This window comes from Sciurus carolinensis, chromosome 15 (genome assembly GCF_902686445.1).
Source record: "Sciurus carolinensis chromosome 15, mSciCar1.2, whole genome shotgun sequence".
NCBI classification, from domain to species: domain Eukaryota; kingdom Metazoa; phylum Chordata; class Mammalia; order Rodentia; family Sciuridae; genus Sciurus; species Sciurus carolinensis.
In genome coordinates, this window is record NC_062227.1 from 56,983,376 (window position 1) to 57,011,103 (window position 27,728).

General features: G+C 46.2%; 1 protein-coding gene and 1 non-coding gene across 2 annotated transcripts; both read left to right on the forward strand.

The window, feature by feature from the left end:
- The first annotated feature begins 2,716 nt into the window (after positions 1–2,716).
- On the forward strand, positions 2,717–27,343 carry Lipg (lipase G, endothelial type). The gene is given in 13 exon segments (XM_047526746.1): positions 2,717–3,101; positions 6,128–6,300; positions 7,926–8,105; positions 9,575–9,688; positions 15,714–15,747; positions 15,750–15,782; positions 15,785–15,850; positions 15,853–15,930; positions 17,935–18,177; positions 19,178–19,298; positions 20,439–20,657; positions 23,192–23,296; positions 25,245–27,343. Coding segments are annotated over 13 exon segments (1,485 nt in total). The 5' UTR covers positions 2,717–3,004; the 3' UTR covers positions 25,267–27,343.
- On the forward strand, positions 10,995–11,127 carry LOC124965921 (small nucleolar RNA SNORA51). Its single transcript, XR_007105300.1, has one exon. It is a non-coding gene; the product is annotated as a small nucleolar RNA SNORA51 (small nucleolar RNA).
- Positions 27,344–27,728: the final 385 nt, after the last annotated feature.

Sequence of the window (27,728 nt, forward strand, 5' to 3'; positions counted from 1 at the left end):
AGCTGGTTGGGCACTGGCAGAGGGGAGTGGGATGTGTTTCCAGCCTCACTAGCTGTTGCCTGAGTTTAAATTGGGAACTAACTGCAAGGGAGATGGAGAGGCGAGGTCTTGCTTTTTAGCTTCTGTAGTGCAAAGTGGGCTCTTTTCATACCAGGAAGGTTCACTGCCCTAACACAGGATGGGTCTTTAGAGGTTGAGCTGCCAAAGGAAAGTGACTAGAGTTCTTCACCATGGTAGTCCAGACCTTGCAATTTTAGCTAAAACACCACCGAAGCTTCCCCTGAGACTTCTCAGTTGGTCTGCATGTAGAAGGCTCCTAGATCTCCTTGTGGTTTTTCTGAGAAGTATGAAGAACAAGACTTATGATGTACATTTGAATGCTACTATTATAATTTCATTATGTCCTCTGGAATTTCTCACATGATATTTTAATATGGAGACACAGGGGGGCACTCTAACCAACCAGCAATAAAACTTAACTGGTTTCATAGACTTGGCAGTTAAAAAATGGACATCGATTCGTTGAACTTGTTTTTTCCCCCAGACAGGATAACCAACTTTTCAGGGATACCTACCTCTCTCAGAATATCTCACCTGTGACAAAGTTCTCCAAGACACACCCTCTATAACGTGCTGTGAACAACTCAACAGGGAAGGGAATTTTTCTTTTTTCCTTATAAGTCTTGCTATGTTGCCCAGGTTGCTCTGAACTTCTGGGTTCTACCAATCCTGCCTCAGCCCCAACCCCCGCCCCCAGCAACTGAGCCTGCTGGGCTAAGGAGGATTTTTTTATTCTTTATTTTTATTTATTTATTTATTTTTTGGGTACTGGGGATTGAACCCAGAGGTACTTTACCTCTGAGCTATATCCTCAGTCCTGTTTATTTATTTTTACTTATGAGACAGGATCTTCTAAGTTGCTAAGACTGGCTTTGAACTTGTGATCCTTTTGCCTCAGCCTCCTGAGCCACTGGGATCACACGCGTGCACCAGCTCTGTGGGAACGAATTTTTAAATTGTAGTTTATCCCCTGCCTTAGCTATTAAAGAGATGAAGATAAAGTTGCCAGGGGTTCATATTTAGAGGTCACAATTGGCCAAATCAAGCCTAGGGCAGAGAAGAGGGATCCTGTTATGAGATTTCCTTTAAATGGGCAGCCTATCCCGATGCCGGTTTTCGCATCTGCACAAAGGAGCTAACACCTGACCTGTGTCTGTATAGTTTGCCAATGTAGAGGGAGAGCGGGCGGAGGACGGGAGTAACATGTCTGGGGGTGACATTAACCATCCCATATAGAGTATTGATTTTTATATTTAAAACAAAATACAGCCAATTTGCCTCCTGTTAATGCATGATAGCACACAGGAGGGACAAAGCGTGCTCCGCTGGCAGCTGGAGTAACAAAATAACAAGGATAGGTCAGAACAGGACCTGCTCGCTCCGGATCGTTTTCCTCATTTGGGTCTCTCAAGCTGGAGCACCAACACCAGGGAAGGGGCTGCTGGTGACGGGGGAGGGGTTCTCCTCCCTCAGCAGGGGCGGGACTGGTTCCGGATGACTGCAGGGTTACTCGCGGTCAAGGGTGCCGCCTTGCAGAGCCAGCTCTCGCTGGTTGGAAGGAGCCTGGATGGTTGTGTGCAGCCTACGGCGGCGCGTTCCAGCTCTCCGGCGCGCCTAGGGTCCCCACAGGTTTGAGGCGCGGTGGCTCAGCCGCGGTCCCAGGCTCAGCCTCTGCTCCCCTGCGCTGGGCGCAGAGGTCTGGCCAAGATCTCAGGCGCTCGCCACTCTTATCTGCGGGATCTCAGTTAAAAGAGGGAAGGAGAGGAAGGGGAAAAGATAGAGGAAAGAGGAAGAAGGTGCCTGAATCCACTCACCAGATAGTTACAGCGCGCGGCGGAGGTTGAGCCACGCGTCAAAGACCCTCTACATCAAGTTAGGATCACTCTTCCTTTTGGGGACGGTCGCCTACTATTTCTCTACTCCTCCACCCTCGTGGTAGGAGAGCGCCCACCACATTCCGGGTATCGCACTAAGCGCTTTCCAACATTAAACTCTTATTATTTTCCCCAAGATCCCGAAGTGGCAGAAACGTATCACTCGCGTATTGAGGACGATAGGATGGCCTTGGAGAAATTGGGTGGCTGGCTGAGTTTTGCAGCTAGTGGTGGAACTAGGTCTCTGAGCAAGGTTTGTGTGACTGAAGCGTGATCCCAGCTCTGCGTGGCAATAGTCCAATCACGGCGGTTGCACCTGTTGCGGCCCTCTTTGGGCGGGAGGGGAGGGGGAAGGATCAAGAGAATGACCAGGTGGCAGTCCCCCAATCGGGACCCTAGGTTAGGGACGCGGAGGGACCATTCCTGCGCTTCGGAGAAGACTACCTCCCTTCGCGTAGGATCGCGTTCCCAGAGGGCGCACGGCTTCGGGGAAATGTGCCCCACGGGGCAGAAGGGGCTAGTGGAGGATCTATAGGTCTGCGAGAGACACTAAGGGGAAGCGGAGGTGGCGGGAGTCGCGGCAGCCTGCGCAGCGGACTCGAAGCAAGGCCACTTGTGCCAGTGTCCACGCGGTGGGTGTGCGGCGCTTTCATTCAAACTTTGGGGAGTCTCGATTCGGGCGTCAATGAGGGTGTGACCAATCAGAGCCTAGAGATGGGAATAAATTATGCAAATAACCATCTGGCGATGGGTCAGATGACTTCAATACTTTAAAAAACTACCTCGCTAGGAGCTCTTGGTGTGACAGCGGCGAGCCCCGGCTTCCCGGCAGTTCAGGGAGAGCGCAGGTCGGCTTCTGGAGCAAGCCCCTCCTCGCTCTTCCCTCCCACCTCCCCGCCGTCAGGGCAGCCAGGTTTTCAATTTCCACCTTCTCCTCCAGCTGTCTAGCCCATCAGTCCTGACCGAGAGAAGGGTGCCCACTTTTGGTCTTATTGACTTGGGAGGTGGTGGTGTTTTGTTTTGTTTTGCTTTAAATCCCTGTTTCGGGGGAGGGGGCGTGGCGGGGAAGGATGAAAAAGTCCGTTCCTTTACTCTGCTTTTGGAGTGTCTATTGTTGCTTTGCGGCGGGAAGCCCCACACCCCTTGGTTCGGAGGGACGGCTGGAAGGTAACGTGTATTTATATTTATTACTCCTTCCCCACTTCTTTTCCGTGCTGGGACTCCTCTGTCTTGTAGACTGTCCTCTGGTTGCTCCTCGTTCCTACGAAATCCTCCTTCCTTCCCCACTGCGCTGTCCATTGTTCTCATCGACTTGTTCTTCAGCGCTTCTAATGAGGGCATCCCCTGGCGAGTCAAGAGGAGGAGGCAACAGGCGGGCAGGGTGCTGTCTTGCCCTGTCTCTCCCCGCCTGCTTCCATTACATGATTCCCTTCATCGGTGCTGTCCAGCCACCCGGACTACCTATGTGCAGTTCTTAAACCTTGTCCAGTCTTTGAACCTGGAGATTTGAGAGGCAAAAAGTTGTTGGAAATTCCGTCTTCCAGAGCTCCTCCTTTTAACCTTGGCCTAGGGTTTTGAAAGTGAAGGTGTCAGGGGAGCTGGCTTTGGTTTGATTAGTGCTTGCAGGGAGGATCTGGTGGGTGACTTGGGTTGAGAGGCTGCCTGGTGTCCGAGTTCCTCCAGATTGTCAGCTCTTCCTCCTCAAAGCTCTTTCTTCCCCCACTCTTTCCATTCCTCCTCCTAGCTTCTAGCATTTCTTCTGTTTGGGTTTTGTTTGGAAGTCTGATCCATTGGAGGCAGCCTGCCTGGTGGAGTGAGGGTAGGGTCACCTGGAGCTAGTACTATCTGGTTAAGCAGAGGAAGACTGGGAAATCCCAAAACCCAGCCCCATGTTTCATCTACTTGGCTGCAGGGGTTGAGTCAAATGCTCTAGGTCTATGCTGGCTAGTGTGTGCATGGGGGTGTTAATCGAATGAATGGGAAAGGCTTGCTTTGCCTACCAGGTTTCCAACTCTAGTGCTAACTAGAAGCATGACCTGGGATAGGTTGCCTCTCTAGTTTGTCTACTGAGAAATGCTGAAGTTCCTTCCAGGTCCTGTGTTCTGGCTTCTGAGGATTTGGAGGCCAGGACATTCATTCAAAAACTATTCATTGCTTTCCTGCTTAGTGCCAGGCAATCTTCCAGGAGCAGGGGTGACAGCAAGAAACAGAACAGGATTACAGTCCCTGCCTCATGGAACTTACATGTCAATAGTGGGAAAACAGATAGTGAACTAATGAAAATATGTACATGGTGCCAAGGGTCATGGAAGAAACGAAAGCAGGGGGAAGTTATGGAGTGTTGGTGGGGGCAGGTGGGAAGATTTTAATGTGTGGTCAGGGAGGGCCTTACCCAGAATTTGACCCTTAAGCAAAGGAGCTGAAGGAGGTAAAGAATGAGTCACAAGGACACCTGGGTGCAGAACAGTCATAAAGTCCTAGAGACTGAAGTAACCCTGGCCCAAAGTAGCAGGAATGAAGATAGAGAATTGTGGGGTCAGAGCAAGCCACAAGCCAAGGTGAACTTTCTTTGTCCATCCATGTGCTTATCTGTAAGTCTGTCTCAGGGACCAGTGCACCTCTTATCTTCTAAGCTTCCCCGTCTGCTCTCTGTGTGAGTGGCTATCCAGGTGGAAGTTGGGGAGCTGTCAAACTATGTCCAGGGTTCAAATTTCTGCCAGTTGGAGCTTTTGTTCTTGACTTTCATGACAGCCTGAGTTCTGGTCATGTGCTGTTTTCCAGAACATTATCCCCCTTACATCTGGTATATTTATTTCCACTTTTTGTCCCTTTGCCCCACTTCAACACCACCCTCTCCACAACTATAGTCTCTCTTTCCATAATTTCTTTTACTTCCTCTTTTTATTTTGGGAGCAGGTAGGCAACTGGGACTAAACCCAGGGCCATGTGCATGTTAAGCAAGTGCTCTACCACTGAGCTACATCCCTAGCCCTATTTATTTTGAGATGGAGTCTTGTTAAGCTGACAAGACTGAGTTTGAACTTGTGATCCTTCTGCCTCAGTCTTCCAAGTAGCTGGTATTACAGGCATGTGCCACCATGCCCAGCTCCTTTGGCTTCTTTCTGCAATAAATTAAGCCCTGGATGCTCATTTTTATTTCACCAATTGCAGATGACAAGTTTGATATCCTAACTAGTTGCCAAATGATGCTTACCAAGATGACTGAAAGAGTGCTGGGGGGAGGGGGATCCATTAATGACCATCTGAAATAATGTGGTGATGACAATGCCTACCCAGACAGGGACCGTCAGTGGCACAGGCTGCACTTTGGGGAGCAGGGCCATTGCCTACGTGGCATTGTGTGCAAGCAGAGTAGCTGGAAGGGTGGCTCTACCACTCTGAGAAGTTTCTTCATGGCCTCAGTCCTTTATGGATTCACAAACCAGGTGAACGCCTGGCGCCCGTCAGTGCTGCAGGGGGCCCTGAGGATGCATGAGGTCTTTGAAGTAAGTGCTGGAATAGAGTTGGGAACACAGGGGAAAGCCCACTGTTCCACTGGTCAATAGCCTTTGAACTCCAATTGCAAAATCCAGTATCTCTCAAAATTGGAGAATTTGTTGGGAACTCGTTTGGCAGTAAAACCTGGCCTTACCTGATCTGAACTCCTTTGGCAGCAAAACCTGACCCAAGCAGGCAGGAGGCTATTTATAATATTTATTTCTGCCATTAAATGTGAATACCCCTGTATTTCTCTGCAGAAATCTCAATGTATTTGATTCATGAGGAATTCCCCAGACCCCACTGGGAGTGTTATGTAATAAATGGTATATGTTTTGTAATGCTTTTCCAAAATATGAAAATTTCTGAGTTCTGAACCTTAACAGGACCTAAGCATTTCAGAGAAGAATTGAGGACTCATGCTTTAAAAGCATAACCTGAGGGAAGGAAGAAGTTATTTTGGTGAGAATAGAGAAAAGCAGAGATACTCTTTTTATTTTACAGCATAGTAATTAATGCAAGTGACTAATTAATACTGGTTGCATATAGACGAGAGGTCCCTTTATCTTCACAATTCTCTTGAAAGGTGAAATCCAAATGGCTTAAGTAATTTGCTCAAGATTGAATTAGAACTACACCCTAGATCTCTTACTACCCAAGCCACCTGAAGCATCCATACTTTTCTTTCTCCCCAGATGAATCCAGGGAGGTCCAAGCCGTGGCCAAACCTTCTGTGAGTTTTAACCTCCGCACCTCTAAGGACCCAGAGCATGAAGGATGCTATCTCTCCCTAGGCCACAGCCAGCCTTTAGAAGACTGTGGCTTCAACGTGACAGCCAAAACCTTTTTCATCATTCATGGATGGACGGTGAGCCTGAGGAGAGGGCTCTGTGGCTTTACACAGATTTGGTTCCTTTTGTTTTGGTCAATTAAAAAGAATACTGGTGCTTCCAGATTCTAAACCCTCTCCCCCCCTCTCCTTGTGGGCTGCTTGTGTTTCAGACAGCTGTGAAGAATGTAATGGGCACTTCGCTGAGGGGGCAATCTGGACTCCAGCAGGGCGGTATTTAGTGCTGGCACATAACGGGCTTTCAGAAAGTGGGTCTCCTGAGGGCAGCAGCCCAGCTCCACTGGCTCTGAAGGACCCTCTAATTACACTTAATTACGTTGGTCAACCACTGCCTGGAGGGGGCCGTCCTGCCATAAGAGCTGAGCTGAACTGAAGCAACTCGACTAGCTCAGAGAGCCTGTGAGAGGCCAGCTGGCCTGGCTGGCTGGCTGCCTTTGGCATGGCGCCCTTCTATTTGCAGAGAGATGGGTCCATTTAAAGGCACCAGGGCTCTTTATGTGCCCTAGCTGAGCAATTCCCATTGAAAGGCCCATGACAAACTTCAACAAAAAAGGGCTTTGACGCTCAGCTTCAGAAGCTCTTGGCCAGCAAGGGATTTATTCATTCATGTAATGACAGTCTATTGGAAAATGGCACCGTTAAGCGAACAGGTTTTTGCCTGGGCTAATTGCAAGAGGACATTCTTCCTCTTAATGATGAGAAATTCATATCCGTTGCATTCTTTCTGGGTGTTTAGGTCTGTCACCAACAGTTGAGATGGGGTCAAGAGCAGGAAGGGTTGGTGTCTACCTAATGGGAAGGAAGGGTTGATTAAGGGTCTGTCCGTTTGTCCACATCTTGTAGCCCGAGATTGGGATCATGTGTTTGAACCTTTTTAAGTCTCTCCTGTCAAAATGCAAATACAAACTGCCTGTGACTTACAAATGGAGTGCATTCCAGAAAGTTCTTTTATAATGTGTTTGGAACTTGGAACAGCCGTTTCCCATAGAAGCAAGATTGTAAATTGTGTTTGGGTTCCCAGGCTAGACACAGAAAATCTATTTATTTGATAATGTACTTGTAGATAGGTTTTAGTCACCATTTATAACTTTGTTTCTGTGGGAAAATGTGTTCTGAGTTCTAATTTGGAATTCCAGGGATGGATTTTCACTTCTTTGGGGTCAAGAGAGATGGCAGAGATGGGTTGTGGGAAGGGATCGTTTGTTAACTCTGTGTTTGCCTAGGAGACAGCATCACCCTGCATCTCTAAGGGAGTAGCTAATTCTCCAAGGCAACCCTCCCCAGCTGCCTTTGAAGGATGGAGAAGGCCACTTGCCTGACTGTGACAGGGACTCAGATCAACTTCATTTTTGTAACACCACCAACACATATCTCATAGACAGTGGGGTCGAAGCATAGGGCACCACCTGAGAAAGTTTTGATAGGAAAAACTGGGGACGTAAAGAGAAATGAAAAAAACACCCATGTAGAAATTCTGCCTCTGACTGGCTGTGCTCACATGCAGATGTTTAGTTCCTGAGCAGTAAGTGTGAAGGCTCTAAAATTGGATGGAGAGAAGGTCAGAGATGGAATGCTGTAGTCCCTGGGATTTTTGAAGCCCAGAAGAAGAATATGTAAAAATAAGTTCCCTATCTTCTTTGCAGATGAGTGGAATGCTTGAAAACTGGTTGCACAAACTTGTGTCAGCCCTGCAGACAAGAGAGAAAGATGCCAATATAGTGGTGGTTGACTGGCTGCCCTTGGCTCACCAGTTGTACACAGACGCCGTCAATAACACGAGGATGGTGGGTCACAGCGTGGCAAGGATGCTTGACTGGCTGCAGGTAACTAAGGACGAAAGAATGAAAACAGTCATTACCTCTCACAAGCATGATTTTAACTCTGAATGGCCTTAGGAGATATAGGCAACACTTGACCATGACCTACCAGATTCTGATCAAACTCGTTGGTATTCGCCAGGCAGAGTGGCACATGCCTGTAATCCCAGCTACATGGGGGGCTGAGGCAGGAGCACTGCAAGTTCGAATCCAGCTGGGCAATTTAGTGAGACCCTGTCTCGAGATAAAAAATAAATAAATACATAAATAAAAAGGGCTGGGAATGTAGCTCAGTGGTAAAGTGCCCCTCAATGTAAACAACGAACAACACCCAAAACACTAAAAAAGCAAAAAACAAAACAAAACAAAAATAGAGATTACAATTTTTGCTGAATTCAGTATTTGAAATACTTGAAAGCCTGACCTTTTAGTGAGCCTTTTTAATTATTGATAGATCTTTTGATTTTTTTCTGTGACTCTATTTGTTGTAAGAAAATTTGCCTTATGGCTAGTTACTTGCTGATCTTAGAAGCGATACTCTTGGTGTATTGGGAATGGCCAGGAGCCAGGTCAGGTTTGTAATCTTAAATAACTTTTGAGGTCTGCTCTTGCCTCTGAAGCCTGACTATGCTGAGGGTTGGAAGGAGATTTGTTCAAACAAATGCCGCCTAATACCTCATTTAAAATATTTAGTGTGGAAAATAGATCCTGAGGGCCTGTGTTTGCTTTTTATAGGTTAATGATTTGCCTGAGACCAGTGGACTTAACTGGGGCAGGAGGGACAGGGGTACACTGGCAAAGTGGCTCTAGGATCTGGGCAATTCCAGCCTGACCTTCCTTTTACTGGTGGAATGCTAGCGGAATTCTGGGCAAGATTCTTGAGCAGACCTGCTCTGCTCTGTCAAAACTGTTTGAGAGAGTTGGGTCCCTGAGCCGTGGGTCAGTCCTCTAACCCCTCACTCCCTCGCAGTTGAGTACTCTGGAAGGGAACCAGTTTTCAACTCTGACATCATGTGTGGACTTGTGGTGAGGATGCCAACAGCTTCTGGGCCCAGGGTGGAGGCCAAGGCCTTATGAGGGCAGGCAGAGAGCAATCTGCTGCAGGCTGCACATCACTTTCTAATGAGTATGGTGGCTTTGACCTCCATCCACACTGTTCCCTCCCTCTGTCCCCTCATACTGCTAAAAAGAATAGAAAACATGTAGGGAACACGTAGGGGAAGGGTCAGGTATGGAGCCTTTAGTCACATCCTCTACCCTGCCTCCTTGGCATTGGAAGTGCCACCAAGTCCTTTTGACCTCCCTGTCCTTGGCTGGGAGTCTTGTGTGTTGCATGTTCAGCAATGCCAGCAATGCCCTGGGGAGTCTCTGTGCCCATGGCCCCTCCTCCATCCTAATGGACTTGTTGAATTGTGGTGGCCCTGGGGGCTCAGGATCTTATTCTTCATCTCACCCTCTTTGGTGACTTCCTGCAGGAGAAGGAGGATTTTTCTCTGAGAAATGTTCACTTGATTGGCTACAGCCTTGGAGCCCATGTGGCTGGGTATGCTGGCAACTTTGTGAAAGGAACAGTGGGAAGAATCACAGGTAAGCCCTGCTTCTGCCACCACCCGTGACCCTGAGCCCCCTTTGTCACTCTCCAACGTGGGTGTTCTGAACCAGAGTGCTCCCCAGTGGGCTTGCTTTGGAAGGAACTTGGAGGATACCCAATCTAGAACTTTCCAAAGGTTCTTTTCAGTCACAGAAACCCTTTTCCAAGTTGAACTTGTGCAGGACCCTGATATATGAGATGATAGAGGAGGATATTTTGATTGAAGCTGGACGGGAATATGTGGTTGATTTTAGCCTTGCCATCTGGACCTAACCCTCCCTGGAGGAACTTCAGGGTCTCTGAACACTGGGGAACACAGTTTGGAAACCACTGGTCTAGTCTAAAAGGTGTAGAAACAGTCCGAGGTGAGGCAGCTTACCCAGGGACAATGGCTGAGAACTAAAGAGCAGAAGCTGATAGGGCCTGGCCTCTAGGCTTCCGGGTGTTCCTTTCAGGTCTCCACCCACCATACTCCAGGGACTCAAGAGAAAAGAAGGAACGATAGGATTCTAGCTTATATTCAACCTCTAATGTCCATTTCATCCACCAATGGCCTGGTGTTTAGGATATTTATTAATAATAGTTATTTGTTTAGAATGAGTGGTTAAGCTCTGTAATTAGAGACTTTTCTGACGTTGGTACCAAGGGATCAATAGAAAATTGAGTTTTCTATCTGGAAAACTGCATCTTAGTGAACTTCTAAAGTGAGAGTTTGCATTAAATCATTTAATGATTGTGAAAAGTGTGAAAGATTCTTTTCTATCTTTGGACTCTAGAGTTTTCTCCACACTAAAATTAGTGGTAAATTCGTTGGCCTGACATCCTCCCCTCCTTCCAGCGTTCTTTTACATGTATTTGTACCCAGTCTCTCCCTCACCCTCAAGGTACCAAGAATGCCATTTTAGAATCTTCTCTGTTGCTATGACTGAGTAGCAGAGACTGGGTAATTTTTAAAGCATAGAAGTTTATTTAACTTCCGGCATCTGGTGAGGGCCTTCCTGCTGCATGATAACATGGTGGAGGGCATCCTGTAGCCAGACAGAACAATTGTGCTAGCTTGACTCTTTTTTTTATAAAGCCACTAATGTCATCATGGGGACCTCACCCTGATGTCCTCATCGAATCTAATCCTAATCACCTCCCAAAGGCCCTCCCTCCAAATACCATTAACATACATGAGTTTTGGGATCAAGTTCCAGCACATGGACTTTTTGGGAGACACAAACCATAGCAGGTGGTAACCTGGAAAGAAAGATTGGTCGATTTCTTTCTCTGTAGTGTTTTTATTTTAAAACAGGAGTTAGTCCCCCCTGGTGCTTACCAGAGGTTGTGTCTTACACTGACCTTATAGAAGAAGAGGAGGCAGAGTAAACCTACCCCGGGTAGGCCTCAGCCCAGGCCCTGCACCTGGTCTGCATTGTGAAAGGGGAAACATGGAGGAAGAAAGAAAGAAGAAAAAACAAAAACAAAAACAAAACAGGACTCCAGCAGAAAGAGATCCTTAGATAAAGAATGATTCGGTAAAGATAGGATTTCAGGTTTTGGCAATAAGGTGGTAGGGTAGGTTTTTTAAAAAATATTTGTGAGGCTTCCCTGGACCACCTCAATTTCCGTCTCTTGGGCTCAAGTCTAATATATACACACATATGAAAATATGCATGGACATTCATTTTACAGCCAATTATTCCATTCAGCTTGGTTGCTTTGTTTTTATTTCCAAGAGGGTGGGGCTTGACTGTCTCAAGTGGGCTGTGGGAGTGTAGCCACCCTTGGCTGCTCATTAACCCACCGTGGGTGCAGGGTGACTCCACCTGAAGCCACTTTGGGTTCTACCAACTGTGTACCTCTGCCCAGCCCCCAAACCAGAGGTGCCACGTTCTAGGGACAGACCCTCCGGATTCACTCTGCAGCACTCTGACCTCCTCAGAGTCAAGGCCCTGGTGTCACTGGCAACAGGGACAAACTGCAGATCTGGCCTTTCCCTGCTCCCAAACCTGCAATGAGCTGGGGCTACAGTGAGGGGCTTTCCAGTTCTCTACCCTGCTTGTTTGGGTGGCAGCTGTTGAGAGGGCTTCTCGCCTGTGGCTGGCCAGGGAGCCTGCAGAATGCTAATCAGTACTGCGTGGAGCCTGGTGTCCTAAGTGCAGTCCCGTTTCGCCAGCCTGTCTCTGTGGAGCAGGGGCCAGCCTCTGTCGAGTTGCCCACTGAGGCAGCTCTGAGGGTATTCGTGCACTGCTCCACACTGCTGCGCATGTCTGATGGAGGAGGCTGTCTGCTCGTCTCTCCCCTCAGCTTGGAGAGGGCTTGTGCACCGGGTGGTTTTGAATGGTAGGAAGATACAGATTGCAGGTAGTATGGGGTACTCGGGCCAGTATGCTGTTGTATCAAGGCCACCACCACAGAATCCTTAGCATGGAGTTTTCAAGGGGATACCTGAACCCCAATCTTGCTTGGGCCAGAGGGTGTGGACTGGAGTCTGCTGGAGTTTTATCCTCTTCAGCTCCTGAGAGAAGCATGTGCTATACTAGGGAAGAAGGCATATATTTCTAGTTAGTTATAAATAAATAAGCAAGCAGAATTCACAATGGGTGGGGGGAGAATAGAGGTAATTTGAACCGGACAGAGGGGAGTGAAGGGAGGGGAGGCGGCATGGGGATAGGAACGTTGGTAGAATGAATCAGACATCATCACCCTATGTCCATATATGATTACATGGCCTGTGTATCGCTACATTATGTACAACCAGACGAATGAGAAGTTATACTCCATTTATGTACGATGTGTCAAAATGCTTTCTACTTCCGTGTATAACTAATTAGAACAAATAAAAAAAGCAAAAAAAAAAAGCAAGCAGATTAATTCATATTATGAATTCATATTATGAATTAATTAAATATGAATGAAACGTTCACTCGGGGTAGACTCCAGGCTGCACGCTGCCCGATGTCAAGTGCTTAAATGCCTTTACTTGACAGGTGAGTGATGAGGTACTTCATGCTATTTTTAAACTACATAGCAACTCTGCGCATTTTACAAATGGGTAAAGTGGGATGCGGTGATTAAATAACAGGCCCAATACCTTGCACCCTATAAGTAGCAGAGCTGGTATTCAAACCCAGGCTGCCAGGTTCCAGAGCCTGCATCTAACCATGGAGGCATCCTGCCTCTCTTCTGGAGGTGGAGATAAGGTAGCTGATGAACAACAGCAGCTCTGCCCTGCTAGGCCAGAATGTATGGCCCCCAGCCTTTTCTGTGTGTGTGTGTGTGTTTTCCATTTGCTGTTTTGGGGGAGTCTACAACTGATTGAAAGACAGAGGTCCTCCATCTACCCTTTATTTTTTGGAGGGTATAAATTCTTCCTCCTATTACTAGTTTAAAAAGTAGATCGTGTCACTATTTCCACCCGGAGCCTGTGGGCCATAATTGTGTGTCAGGGCCAGTTCGATCAAGGAGGCTGGGCCAGTCTGGGTAGGTGAAGGCCCCGCCTGCCTGCTGGCTGGCCTGTGAGGCCCTATCAGCTGCCTGCATTCCGACAGCCCAGCTTGGTTTCCATGGCACTGCCCGTCTGGTGGGGACCTTTGTTCACACCAAGCAAAGAGCCTTTCTCTTGTCTTGGTTGCAGAGCAGAATCAATCTTTCTTCTTTTCTTTCTTTCTTTCTTTTTCTTTCTTTTTTTTTCTTTCTTTTTTCTTCTTTCTTTCTTTTTCTTTCTTTCTCTTTCTTTCTTTCTTTCTTTCTTTCTTTCTTTCTTCTTCTCTCTTTCTCTTCTCTCTCTTTCTCTCTTCTCTCTTTCTTTCTCTTTCTTTCCCTCTATTGCACATGGCAAGAGGCAGGGAGAAGCCCCTTAGTCTGTACTGTGGTCCTTGCAGTCTCTAAAATGGGTCATTGTGGTCTATTCTGGAAGAACCCTGCTTTTGTGCCATCTTTCTTTTGGATTCTGGATTAGGGATGAGCCCCTAAACATCCTGGCTCCCTTTCTGCCTTGGTCATACATGGACTCATCTAAACTTCTGGAAGCTCTTGAATTTCAGCCTCAACTAGTTCTCATGAGTAGTGAGTCCTACAAGTTGACTGCTTGCTCTAGACAGCTTTGCATTTTTTGTATCCTGAAATGACACTCTCAAGCTCCCAGTTGCTCCCTGGTTCTTTGTACTGGGGTCTGATGAACCTGGTTCTGTTACCCATCTCCTCCTTTTAGGGCAGAATTCTTGGCCACATCTCCTCCTGGCCTTGGAGCTTTTAGGCTAGTAGAGGCACTGTTGATAGGTGGGGCCAGTCAGAGCTTTGTTGTGTGACTGTGTGGGGGGATTGTCTTGTGCATTGTTCCCCTTCTTACAATTGTGACAAACAAGAATGTCTCCAGACATTTTCAAATGTCCCCTGGGGAGGGCAAAATCACTGAGTGGCAAACCACTGTTCTAGAGGGAACAGAGCCTTTTCTCTGCTGCATCGTGTGTTTCTTAACTTTCTCCAGGTCCTCTCTGTGTGTCTGTAGGGCAAAAAGCCTTCCTGGTGGGAATGAATCCAGTTCCCATAATTACTTGTGCTTTGTAAATGTGGTTATTATTGACGAGTACTTATCTGTTAAGATCTCAATATGAACAGTATGAATGAAGGCATTTAGGTTCTATTTCATAGATAATACTGAAGCACAGGGACATTTTTCAATACCTGGTCTACAGACTACTGACTTTTAGGATCACCTGGGGAATTCATCAACATTTCTGGATTTTGTGCCAGAACCGACCCATTGGAAGCTCTAGGAGTTGGAAATCTGCTTTTTGTGCTTTGCAAGTTATTTTTTTAATGGTTTTACATTCATATAATTCCAGAATTAAAAGATGGTGGAAATCTCTTACTATTGCACATTCCCTTCCCCACTTGCTCTCCTCTTCCATCTACATACAGATAACCATTTACTGTGCATCCTTCCAGAGGCTTCTTTTTTTTTAGTTACATGGTACACTCCAAATTTTTAACAAGCTCCTCAGTTCTCTTGGTTGCATTTCCAAGTGTGAGGAATCAGGGCCTATGTAGGGCTTCCTGTCTGCTCAATACAGTTGGAGGCAAAAAGATTTTCTCACGGTGGACTGCTAACAAGAATTCTGGAGGCGTGGCATATGGATTTTCATTCTCAGTGTCTTAGGGGTATTGAAGGTAACTCCTTTCTCACCATCCCATTCCTGGGCCCTGACTCATAACTAAAGGAAGGGGAAGAGTCAAATACAAATAGCTTAGTTTGGGGGAAACTGAGTTCTTCTAGAAGAATGTAGCATTTAGTTACTTTGTAAACTTCTGCTGAAGAGCAGGCGGTGACCAAGGAGGAATTTCAGGGTGAATGGATTACTCCCAAGTTCACTGCTACTCAACCTGAGGTTGCAGACTGGTCTGCAGGTGTGCAGGTGCCCTCTGTGCCTATCCAGCAGTTCCCTGCTGAAGACTGGGGTGCCCAGCCGGCCACTGAAGACTGGTCTGCAGCTCCCACTGCTCAGGCCACTGAGTGGTAGGAACAACCATGAGTGTCCTTGAGCTGTTCTGCAGACACTTATTAAGCAAGATGGAAATAAGGTTATGGAAAATAAACACCAGTTTCTTAAAAAAAAATTCTGCCAAAATTAGACCAGTGGAAGACTGTCAGTGGCCAATGACTGGATTGAATGGCTGGAGACTGAGGCAGCCCAGGTCCTTTTAGAAGTGCTGTAGTTCTGACCACCCCATGCTTCCTCAGAGCTGGTGGCAGTGGTGGACTTGTTGCTCGTCTGCTCGGTCAGCTAAGTCCTCAGGCCATGAGGAGGCTTCAGAAGGCAGGTGTCCAGCTCTCCATCTGTAGACTATAGTTCTCATGGCAATGTCTTTGGTCCAACTGCTTGCAGAAATGGGTTCCTAATTTTATTCTATGTTTCCATGTCTGATTCATGGTGCAAGGGATACCTTCATTCTGCACAGTGAGATTCAACTCTAACTCAAGTCTTGTTGACATGGCACACCTAACATAGTCTCTCTTGGGCTTCTCCTGCTGCAGGCTGGATCCCGCTGGGCCCATGGTTGAAGGGGTGGACTCAACAAGAGGCTCTCCCCTGACGATGCAGACTTTGGGATGTTCTGCACACCTACACACGATCCTTTGGCTTGAGCATTGGGATTCAGATGCCTGTGGGCCACATGACATCTATCCCAATGGGGGTGACTTTCAGCCCGGCTGTGGATTCAATGATGTCTTGGGATCAATTGCATATGGAAGTGAGTTTCTTATCTTCTGTTTTCATGTTGACTCAGTTTATTCCAGACTCCTTCTAAATCAGCCAGAGCTATTAGTGCTCCCAACACAACTCATCTTACTATTCTCACGTCCTCCCACAGTGGCCCCAATGCTGTGTTTAAGGTTTCCAGTCCTACCGTGTGCCTGTTAGTAGCATCCATTTGCTTTCTCATGCTTCTATGCCACAGGTGTTATTGATTAATTTCTTTTTATGAAAAGTAATACACATATGTTTATTGAAAAAACCTAGGCAATATAGAATGACATTAAGCAAAAATACCCCTGCCCCCTGCCCACTACTCTCATGTTGCTCTTCAAGAGTAGCCAGCATGGATGTTTTTGTGTGTGTTGTTTCAGTCTGTTTTCTTTGAAAATTTATGTATGTTCTTCTGATTTTTCTCAAATCACTTTGTTCTGTAACTTTGTTCTATTGTAATATGTGATGAACATTCTGAAACATCAGAGAAAGTAGATCTATTAATCTTATTTTTTATGGGCTATCTGATATTCTGTAGTGTGGCTACACTGGATTTTAATCTTTGGTAACATTTGAAAGAAGCAAAACCAAGAAGCTTTTCCTATTCACTTATAATTTATCATCTGAATGCCTGAACTTATTCTCAGCAGACTTAGGCTGTGTGGCCCAGGGACCGATCACTCCATGGGCTTCCCATACTCTCATTGCCCTGGACTCTGGCAACATTTCCCAAGTCTTGACCCCAGTTGACTCCCTGCACTCTGAGACTTTGTGCTTTGGAGGACCCACTCTCTCACTTGGTCTTAAGACTGCTCCTCACTCCCAATGTAGTTCATGTGTAAGTTGCCCTGCGTGGCTGCAAGGCCCATGTGAGGATAGTTCTCCTCTGCCCAGGCTATGGGATAATGACATTTCTTAAATTGGTGGTGCCAGTGATGAGGGGGTCAAGGGAGCATTGCTAGATTTTTCTGATTCCAGGAATTTCTTAAGCCAATTACTATTGACTTTAGCCTCTGATTGCAAGAACAATGATGTACTATGGACCAGATAGTACAAATTATACTTTTAACTTTGCACCCAATTGTCTGTATGACCCTGAACAAATTATCTCTGGACCATTTTTTAATTTTTTTTTTTTTTTTTTGGTACTGGGAACTGAACCCAGGGTTTCTTTACCATTGAGCCTTTTTATTTTTTATTTTGAAACAGGGTCAGGCTAAGTTGTTCAGAGTGTCACTAAGTTGCTGAGGCTGCCTTGAATTTGTGATCCTCCTACTTCAGCCTCATGAGCTGCTGGGATTATAGGCTTGTGCCACCACATCCCACATATGGGCCTTTGAATTATAATCTGTAGTTGAAGGCATTGGACTAAAATGGTGTGGGTGTTTTATCAAGGGATTGGCTAGTAAATATTTGTAGGCTTGTAGGCCGTACAGTTTCTGTTTCAACTAATCCACTCTGTGGTGGTAGCACAGAAGTAGCTACAGACAATACCTACACCATCGCTTCTTGGTCTTTTGACTAAGATCAAAGAATACATACAAGTGGGGTTACGTTCAAATAAAACTTTAATTACAAAATCAGCCAGCTGGCCAGCCACATTTTTCTGATCCCTTGACTAGATGACATGCAGCATTTGATACCTGTCCTCCTTTTTGTGACCATACAACTCTGATAGGACTCAAGACTCCCCCCGTCAACTGGTCTGCATCTCTTTCTTTAGCACTTATTATATGAACTTTCTTGCCTCTTTATTTCTCTCTGTCTTACTGGTGCTGTATTCTTACCAAGAGAGTGAATGGTTAGGAGGTCCAAAGGGTCATAAATTCTTCCACATCTTCATAGGAGCCTAGCACATCACTGGGCCTATATTAAGAATTACACAAACGAAAAGGCTCATAACCTTAATAAACATAGCTCTCATTGATCAGGTGTACAGTAAATATAGACACAGTGGTGTAACCATGGAGGAGTGGCTTGTCCTACATACTCTATCTCCTTTCCCCAGCCATCACGGAGGTGGTGAAATGTGAGCATGAGCGAGCGGTACACCTCTTTGTGGATTCCCTGGTGAATCAGGACAAGCCAAGCTTTGCTTTCCAGTGCACAGACTCCAACCGCTTCAAAAAGGGTATCTGTCTCAGCTGCCGGAAAAATCGTTGCAATAGCATTGGTTACAATGCTAAGAAAATGAGAAACAAGAGGAACAGCAAGATGTACCTAAAAACCCGGGCAGGCATGCCCTTCAGAGGTAACCTTTGGGCCCCAAAGTGGCCCTTAGTTGTTTTCCTCCTTTATTTATTTTTATTTTTGGTACTGGGGAGTGAACTTGGGTATTTAAGCACTGAGTCACATGCCCAGCCTTTTTTGAATTTTATTTGGAGACAGGGTCTCACTGAGTTGCTTTAGGGCCTCACTAAGTTGCTGAGGCTGGCTTTGAACTCATGATCCTCCTGCCTCAGCCTCCTGAGCCGCTGGGATTACAGGCATGCACCATGGCACCTGGCTCCACATGCTTCTTTTTCTTCTGTCATGCCTTCTCATGAAGCTAATGAAAAGGCATTTTCTAAGGTTCTTTTTCCATTTTCTGGGATTACAGGTGTGCGCCACTGCGCCTGGTTTTTTCCTCCTTCTTAATACCTTGTTTCCCAAGAGCTGTGGTCAGCCAGCACAGTTATATCAAATTATTGCAAATCAGATCTCATTGTGAGTGTATGTCCTCGGAAAATTATTCTTCAAAAATCCATGGTGCAAACTCCTTTTGTGCCTGTGAATAGCACTCCACGATCCCAATATCAATATCTGAAATTTCTGTCTTGCATTAAACTTTGCCAAGCTATTTCATATTTGCTTTCTCATTTGATTGCAACAAATCTGAACTAGGTTGAACACAGAGTTACAAAGTGATAGCTTATGTTTTTATAACTGTGCTATGGAACTACAGTGTTTTTGAGTGTTACATATGAGGCTCAGAAAGGTTAATACTTTAATCCTTAGTTAAGGGTCACACAGTTAGAAAATTTCTAGACCTAAATCCCCAAAACATCTCCTAATCCCTAAGTTTAGGGCTCTTCCTTAGCAGTGACTCTTATGCCTTTGGACAGGATAAGGCTAGAGGGAGACTGGAGGCCAGGTTGCACTAAAAGGATGTCAATTCCTAAAATCCAGTGTGCTGGTTGACTTGGTGTGGGAGAGGGTGCTTGAGATGACACACCAGGCTCACCAGCATCTTTGATTTGCTGTCTCTACAGTTTACCACTATCAGATGAAAATCCACGTCTTCAGTTATAAGAACAGAGGGGAAATCGAGCCCACCTTTTATGTCACCCTCTATGGCACCAATGCAGACTCTCAGATTCTGCCTTTGGAAATGTAAGTCATGAGTTTCCTTTGCAACTTTGGTTTAGGACCGAGAACGAGTTGGTCTGACACTGAGAAAGTGCAAGGAGCTTTGGAACAAGTGCAGAAGTGCGGTTGGATTGCCCAGGGGAGGAGCTGGTTCTAGCTGTCCTGAGTCCTCTCTCCCGGTGTCATGCGCTCCATCAACACTTGACTCAAAATGCTCTGGGAGGGAAGCTCCTGGGATGAATCAGGGCGTGAGAAACTGCTGGATCAGCTGGGCAGAAACTGCTGTTTCATTTCAGGCCACACCTGACACCTCAGGCGTTAGGGAATCTGGAACTTGGTGAACGTCATTTCTGTACCTTTTCAATGATCAGCTGTGGGAGGGGCACATGACGGTCTGTATGTATTTTTGAGAATCCACAGGGGACAAAGTGCCCTGCTAAGTAATGTTGATCGAAGTAATCCACTTCTCAGGGCTCAGGGTCTATATGCACATGCACACTGACACATAGCTAGGGCCAGGACAAACCACACTGAGTGACAAATGAGAGGGACAGGCAGGAAGGGAATAGGAGCTGAGAGGGAGACAGACACCCATGAGCAGAAAGAAGAGCACACTGCTGTGTGGTGATGTGACTTCCTGTGTCTTCTCGTTTCTACTCTTTCTTGGTCCCGTCTCCCTGGGAAGAAGCAGCATGAACTGAGAGATACTCAGAAATGTTTTTATTTTTTTTTAAACTTATTTTTGGTACCAGGGATTGAACTCAGGGCTCTCAACCACTAAGCCACATCCCCAGCCCTATTTTGTATTTTATTTAGAGACAGGGTCTCACTGAGTTGCTTAGCACCTTGCTTTTGCTGAGGCTGGCTTTGAACTCACGATCCTCCTGCCTCAGCCTCCCGAGCAGCTAGGATTACAGGCCAGAGATGGTGTTAATAAGAAATCAGATGCCGTGGGCAAAGTTACCTCTCTGTCAATATAGAGCACAGCTGAGCTGCCACCTTGGTCCCATGGGAGGGACATGGAGGGCAGGAGGTGGGGGAAGGACTTAATACCTGTTTCTCTCCAGTCCTTGTTGGGGAGGTGCTGCCACTGTGTCACCTGGCACAGCATGGCAGTTTTTCAGGTGGCAGGGGAGTGAGACGAGCTTCTCTCTCACTTTCTAGAGTGGAGCATATCGGGTTGAATGCCACCAACACCTTTCTGGTCTACACGGAGGAGGACTTGGGTGACCTCTTAAAGATCAAACTCACCTGGGAGGGGACTTCTCAGTCCTGGTACAACCTGTGGAAGGAGCTCCGTAGTTACCTGTCTCAACCCAGCAACCCCAAGTGGGAGCTGCATATCCGGCGCATCCGCGTCAAGTCCGGGGAGACCCAGCGGAAGTAAGTACTCCTGCCCCTTCTTCTGCCACATCCATGTAAGTGGTGAGCAGAGGGCTCTGAGCTTATGCTCTGATCACAGGCCCTTGGTTGGGAGGGCTGGGAAAGAGGGGCTGGATTCAGCCCCTGTTCTGTTTTCCCAGCCCTGTGTGGGCCTGGAGGGAGGAGGGCTCCTCTGGGCAGGGCTCTTCGGGGGCTGCCTTGTTGATCTACTCACTGGAGGGCCAACTGGAACAGCATGCCCCACTGATGAGGTCTGTGAGCGTCCTGGTTTCCCCCAGCACCTTGTTTCCGGAGCACGATGTTATCTCTCCTCCGGAGGGTCTGAGTCTGGGATGTAGGGCTGGAGTTCAACCTTCAAGTAACAAAGAATCCTCTGTGCCATGCCAGCTGGCAGCTTCCCCACTCCTTCGAATCCTGAGCCTAGCATGAAAGATCCAGACCTTTATATATCAACTTCTGATACTGTGCCCCGACTCTCTGAACAGGCTTCTATCTAAACAGAAGTGGAGGAGGGCTCAAAGCCAGCGGAGCCTGGGAGACCTTTGTCAAGAGACGAGGGTTTTCTTAACCACATCCTTCCCTGCAACTTCTGCAGTGGTCACTGCCAGTCTCAGTGTGGGGGAGCAGCTTCCACATTCTTGGTCCCTTTTCTGGCCTTTTCTCCATTACAATTCTTCACATGACTTGTTTAGGTCCATCCACCTGCGGCCCAGTTTGGCAGCAGATGGGCTGAATTGGAGTCTTAGATCCTTTCTCTGGGCACTTCTGGTCTGGGGGCTCAGATGGGGGGAGAGCTGTTAGTACCAAGCCGGTGAGCTAGATAATCATGTGGCTCCTTTCTTACTTCTCTAGGCTTCTAAGCACAGTCTATGCCTATGGGTGTGGTAGCAGAAAGATGATCACTTTTATAAACTGTTTCAAATATAATAAACACCCATTTAATCTCCATTGAGACTTAACAAATGTAAGCAGTTTTCCATATTGGTTTCAGATATGAGGTTTTCAAAGTAAGACATTATAGATGCAGTTGAAATCCCATTATGCTCTTTTCCGGTCTTATTCTTCTCCTTCTTTCAAGCCAAATATAAAGAATGTTTCAACATTAACTAATGGTAGGGTTTCCTTACTTCATATTTTATGCTATTTGTATTTTTGTTTATATCCATAAGCCATATATGAATGATTCTGAATTTTCCATGATTGGACATACTATTTTATAAGTTGCTTTTGTGGAGGGGAGGGTGCTGGGGATTGAACCCAGAGCCTCACATACGCTAGGCAAATACTCTGCCACTGAGCTACACCCCAGCCCTGCAAATTGCTTTTTTTTTTTTTTTTTTATCAAAACATCGTCTGTGAAATTAATCCAATGCATTCAGATCTAGTCCAGTCACATTTAATTCCTGTAAGTCATCATTGTATGAACACTGAATACTTAAACTTTTGCTATTTTTTTGTAGTTACAAATAGTACTGAGGTGAATGTCTTGGTACATTTTCCTTGCACCTGTGTGTTAGGCCTTCTTTGTGGACTGTCTACTCAAAAGTGGAATTGCTGAGTTCTGGGTTATGCAGCCTCCAATATGATCAGCTATTATTATCTCTCTCCATAGTGGTTGAGCTAGTTTTCAAACTTGGTCAGGGCGTAACAGCTGCCTTTTCCCTTCCTCCTCACCATTGGTGGGACACTCTTGCCATTCTCATGAGACCCCTATTGTTGTATTCATTTGCATTTCCAGACTGTGAGCGAGGCAAGCCCTCTTTTTAAGTTTATAAGCATATAGGCCCTAAAGTCCTTAGGGCTTCCTGGGAAAAGTTCTTAAACCATTCCGAATGTGGCTCTTGTCCCCTCAACATCAGGGTCAAGTTCCTCACGCATTTTTGATCATGCATTCATGCTGGTCAAACAGAGAGACTACATGGGCAGCCTTAGGTTATCATGAAATGGTTATCAGGCCCCTGGTTGTGATCTTGGCTGTGCATTTGCTGAATTGTTCATTTTGATTTGCAGCTGGGTTCCATTTGCTCTTGCCAATGGGTATTTGTGAAGCACTGTCTTAGAGGCACCTGGAACTTGTCCATTCAAGGAGCTCACAGAACCCATAGCAGTTTCAGGCAGCATAGAATATTGTAAAATAAAATGAAACATTCATTTTTAACTTCTTGTCATAAGAACTAATGACAATTGTAAAATCAACATGTATATAAGAATAAGCCTTTTTACAAGGTTGAGAGAGAGGATTAGGTTCATGAGGACTTCCAAGAGGCAAGGGTCTTGACAGGCAGGCAGGATTTGGGTAGACAGGGAAGAAGGTGAGAGCTGAGGCTGTGTGAAGTTGAATCCTGGAAGCCTTCAAAGCAAGACACAGTTTGGAGTCCAGCTGCAACCGTGGCCATGGCAGTTTTGAAGGCTCTGGCGTTGGCATGACATGATGAGAACTTCCCTTTCCCTGCCTCCATTTGCCTGGAATCTAGAAGGCATTGTCTGGATGCGCCTAGAATTTTGGCTATGTCAGTGGTTTCTTTTCCTTTTAGATTGACATTTTGCACTGAAGACCCCGAGAACACCAGCATATCCCCTGGCCAAGAGCTCTGGTTTCACAAGTGTCGGGATGGCTGGAGAATGAAAAATGAAACCAGGTAACCAGGACTTTCTCTGTGTTCTGACCACCTGTGGGGCTGGGCATGGACCTGGGAACTTGGGACGTGGCATGAACAAACAGACAAGAACCCCTTCCTTATGAAGCCCATCTTCTGCTAGAAGGAGATAGATGATAAATACATGAAAAACTAGGTTGTCAGAGGGTGTGAATGTCCCTCTGCCCCTTGGTCTGCCTCCCTCTGAAGATGCTCATTGCCTGTGGCCCTGTTGGAATCAGGGTTTTTGGTTACTAATTCCCTGGGTTTGGTGTCTATGCCCCTCATTTTAGATTGACATCTCCTCTGTAGGGACCAGGGCTATGGGAAGGTCCAGTCTTCTGAGCTTCTTCTGGGATCAGGTTGGAGTGGGAGCCTCCTGGGAGGGAGAGAAGAAGCACAGAGCATATTTCCCTTTCTAGGTTTTCTGGAACCCAGGTTGGTGCTGGTAGATATTAGTGGGACTATTTCACCCCCCTGAGAAACAGGAATGCTCATTGTGTGGAGCTGAGTCAGTGGACACTTCAGTATTCCACTGTGCTATCCTGGAATCTCCTGATTTCCAGCTGAAGAAGGCCCAGGTCACAGTGTGAGGCAATAGACTTCTCCAGGGAAACCAGCCACATGCCTTCTGAGCCTAAGTGCTTGCTGAGAAGAAGGGGAGACCATCTCTTCATGCAGACACTGAGCACTTAGCACATGCTCACCCAGCATCCAGTGACTTACACAATCATTGAGTTCTATCATCATTTCCAGAAGGCAGGTATTATCCCTGGGTACAGCTGAGGAGACTGAGGCCCAGGGAGATTAAGTCACTCTCCTAACTTCCCCCAGCTAGTGATGGCAGAATGAGGATTTGAAGCAGTTCCTTCTGCTCTGAAGTTTGTGCTCCTGAGTCTGCAGGTTCCACCTGCTCAGATGAACCACCTCATCTTGGTCTGGGTACCAATTATCAAGCATACTTGGGGGCCCCCTGTGATTAACCGTCTGCCAATCCTGAGGGCTGGGCTGCATCCCCAGCTGCTCTGTCTCCAGGTTAGGAGCATCAACAGGACTTCAAGCTCAGTGATCATAGGACGTGTGGAATCTGATGACTGCTTGTCTAAGTAAGGGACTCCATCTCGTGCAGGCTCATATGATTTTCCAGTATCATCATAATTTTAATGCTTTATGTTTGTATTCAAATTTATACTTTTCAAAATGCTTCCATATATTAACTTCATTGATCCCCTGAACAACCATGTGCATTGGACACACCCAGGAAGACTGTTCTTACGATGAGGGGTAAATATGTGAGTCTTTTCTATTCCAGAACTTCTAACAGTTAAAAATGCCATGGCTTGCCTCACACAACTTCTTTTAGAAGACAAGTTGGCCTTTCCCTTCCCCAGCAAGGAACAGAAAACAAGCGAATCTCAAGGAATAAATGAACACTAGGAAGTTGTGGTATAGGCAATAGGCAATGTTGTCATTATTCTTCCTTTTGACATGTACACTGTACACCTGCTCACTGATTAAGAGACTGAGGTTCAGAGTGATTCAGTAGTATCTTCCTGTAACTGAAAGTAGAATCTGGGTCTCTTGACTCAGCCTTGCCTCTTTGTGGCCATATTACAGTTTCTTGTGTTTCTAGATAAAGGCAAAGGGTGCACTTTGATAGTCCTCAGATTTGTGTGGGCTTGGTTTCACCTGTTGTGCTAAACATGTGAATGCATGGGCTGTCGTATATACAACTAAGGTTTCAAGAGAGGCTTCCCTGGAGTGTTTCTCAGAGTGAAGCTGTGACTCTTTGGCAGGAAGCTGTCAGAAGCTTGTCTGCTCTTCAGAAAGGAAATTGAGCAAAATAGTTTCACAGAGGTGTTAGAAAGCTGGGTCAGAGCACATGCTATTCTGGTTTGCCGGTTGCTGGTGAGCAAGCTAATGAATGCCGGACTTACATTATTCCTTTCAGTCCAACCATGGAGCTCATCTGAGGATGCCTGGAAATGTGGCCAGCACGTACCCCCAACCCTGCCATCCAGCCGTCCATGCACATGGAGGAAAGTTACTGCTGAGGACCCACCCAGTGAAGGACTCCTCTTGGCCTTGACCTTGGAGCCTGCTGAGCCTGCCTCTGTTGCCTATGAGGGTTGCCACTTCCTGCAGGAGGAAACTGCTCTGCTGAAGCACCAGTTGCCAGTCTAGATGAAGTCTAACTCCAAACCTCCATTGATGCTTCCGGGAGCCAAGTCCAGATCTGTGTGGAAGCATCAGAATGCCTGGGTCCCTGAGCATAGCCGTGGGTCTCCCAGTGGCTGGGTGAGCCCAAGCTCTGCTGACACCAGAAGGACTTAGCAAGAGGTCTTTTTCTCCAGAGCTGACTCATGTCAGGTGGCAGTCCTCTTACCTCACTGACCCAGAGAGGGACATTAGATCTGGGTCAGGGCTAAGGCCCTGCTGTGGAAGTTCCCCTGGGCTGCATTGGTCAATATTGGTTGTATCTCAGAACGTCCATCCAACTCCTTGCTCACCCTCTGAGGCACACAGCATCTGCAATCTCCCGTTTCCACTGTTCATCTCTTGATTGAACAAGTGCTTTTGGGGCACCCAATTAGCTTGGGGCAGTAGATACATTACTTTGGAAGCTTGTGGGGTTGGCGTTCTAGAATCCTTACCAGTTTAGTGATCCATGGGTATACATGTGGTGAAAGACAGGAGGGGAACGGGCTGGGCTATAAGCTGTAAGCGCTGGGGACTGAGATTTTTAAGTGGTTCCTATCTGTTGCTTCTTAGTTAACAGGTGCCATTTCCTCCAAGAGTGACACGTGCAATCACTAGCAGAGTATCATACGCACTGGGACCACAGTGGTGGCCAATTGCTAGACAGGGTCGCTGTGGAGTGGAATCTCTTCCACTTAGGGATCTAGAAGATACCACATATGCTTACATATCCATTTACACAGAAACCCTGGCTGGGGATGCATGTCGAGGGCTTGCCTAGCACATACAAGGCCCTGGGTTGGATCCCCAGTGCAGCAAAAAATCAAAAACGAATAAACCCTGTGCTCCAGAAAGTAACCCCTGTCAACAGAGCTGGTCCTAAGAGTTAACACAGTGCTTTTCCTCCTTGAAATGTCTTGTTTTCACATGAGTGCATTTCCGGTGTTGAACTTGGAAGAGCCTTCATTTCTAGCTCTTGTTGTGAATGAAAAAACATGACATCTGAGCAACTCTTTCATACTTTTCAAATGATTTGCATGTGTCTCACCTGGAGCGAGGTGAGCAGGCAGCTATTATTAACCTTATTTTATAAAATCAGGGCTTAGTAAGATTCAGCAACATGCCTGGGATTATATACCAAGCTGGTGGTGGAGACAGGCCAAGGATCCAGATTTCCTGGAGGCAAAGTTCATGGTTCACTCACCTCTGAAATTTCATGAAGATATCTATAACCAATTCCTGCCAATATGCCCCAGATGTGACAAACATGGAATCTTTCTGGAGCCATCCATAAAATCCTAAACACTTTTATTAATATATAACCAGGAGAAACCTGTGCCAAGAGGTTGGGTTTTTTTATGGGTGAGAATTATTTGGGAGGAGGTGTGGTATCTGGTAGGGTGGGACAGCAATTTTCTTGTACTTAGGTTTTTTTTAAGGACATTGTTTTAATCTACACTGTGCCAAAGTTGTGTCACTGTTGAATATCAAACTTCTGAAGACATAACCAGTCAAGTCTTAACTCAGAGTGTGCTCTCAATCCATTGTGTACTTCTGTAACTGCTTTCTAGCCAAAGTGAAACTTGTATTATTGGCCTTGCGTCCTGGTTACTTCTGACTTCTGTTTTCAGTAACAGGAGCTTTGGGAACCAAATCTTCAGTGGGTTGTATATTTATGCATTTGGCTTGAAGCCTTATTTGTATATATGATCCTTTTTTTTTAATGCTACTTAAAACTCTATTTATTTCTCAAATGTATAATGTAAAGATGAATGTATGATTAGTTTTTACTTGAAGATTAACCAATTTTGAGATTTAAAAATTTTAATAGTAAAAAAAAAACTACAAAATTCTTAATGGCTTGTCAACTCATTTCTTTTTTTAAAATAGTTTTTTAGTTGTCAATGGACCTTTATTTTATTTATTTGTTTATTTATTTATATGTAGTGCTGAGGATCAAACCCAGGGTCTCACACATGCTAGGCAAGTGCTCTACTACTGAGCCACAACCCCTGCCCTCACTTTATAGCTGCTCACACCTTGGGTTTGACATGGAGTTACTTCAGTGGAAGATATATTCCCTATTTGATACTTATTGTTAGCAGGACGTGGATAACAATTCTTTTCACTAAAGAACAAGAAGGACAGTTATTTGAATTGCTGCAGAAAGGTCTGAAGGTGGATGTTGGGAAGAACAGGGAGGGACACCAGGTGACATTAGTGAACATATAACATA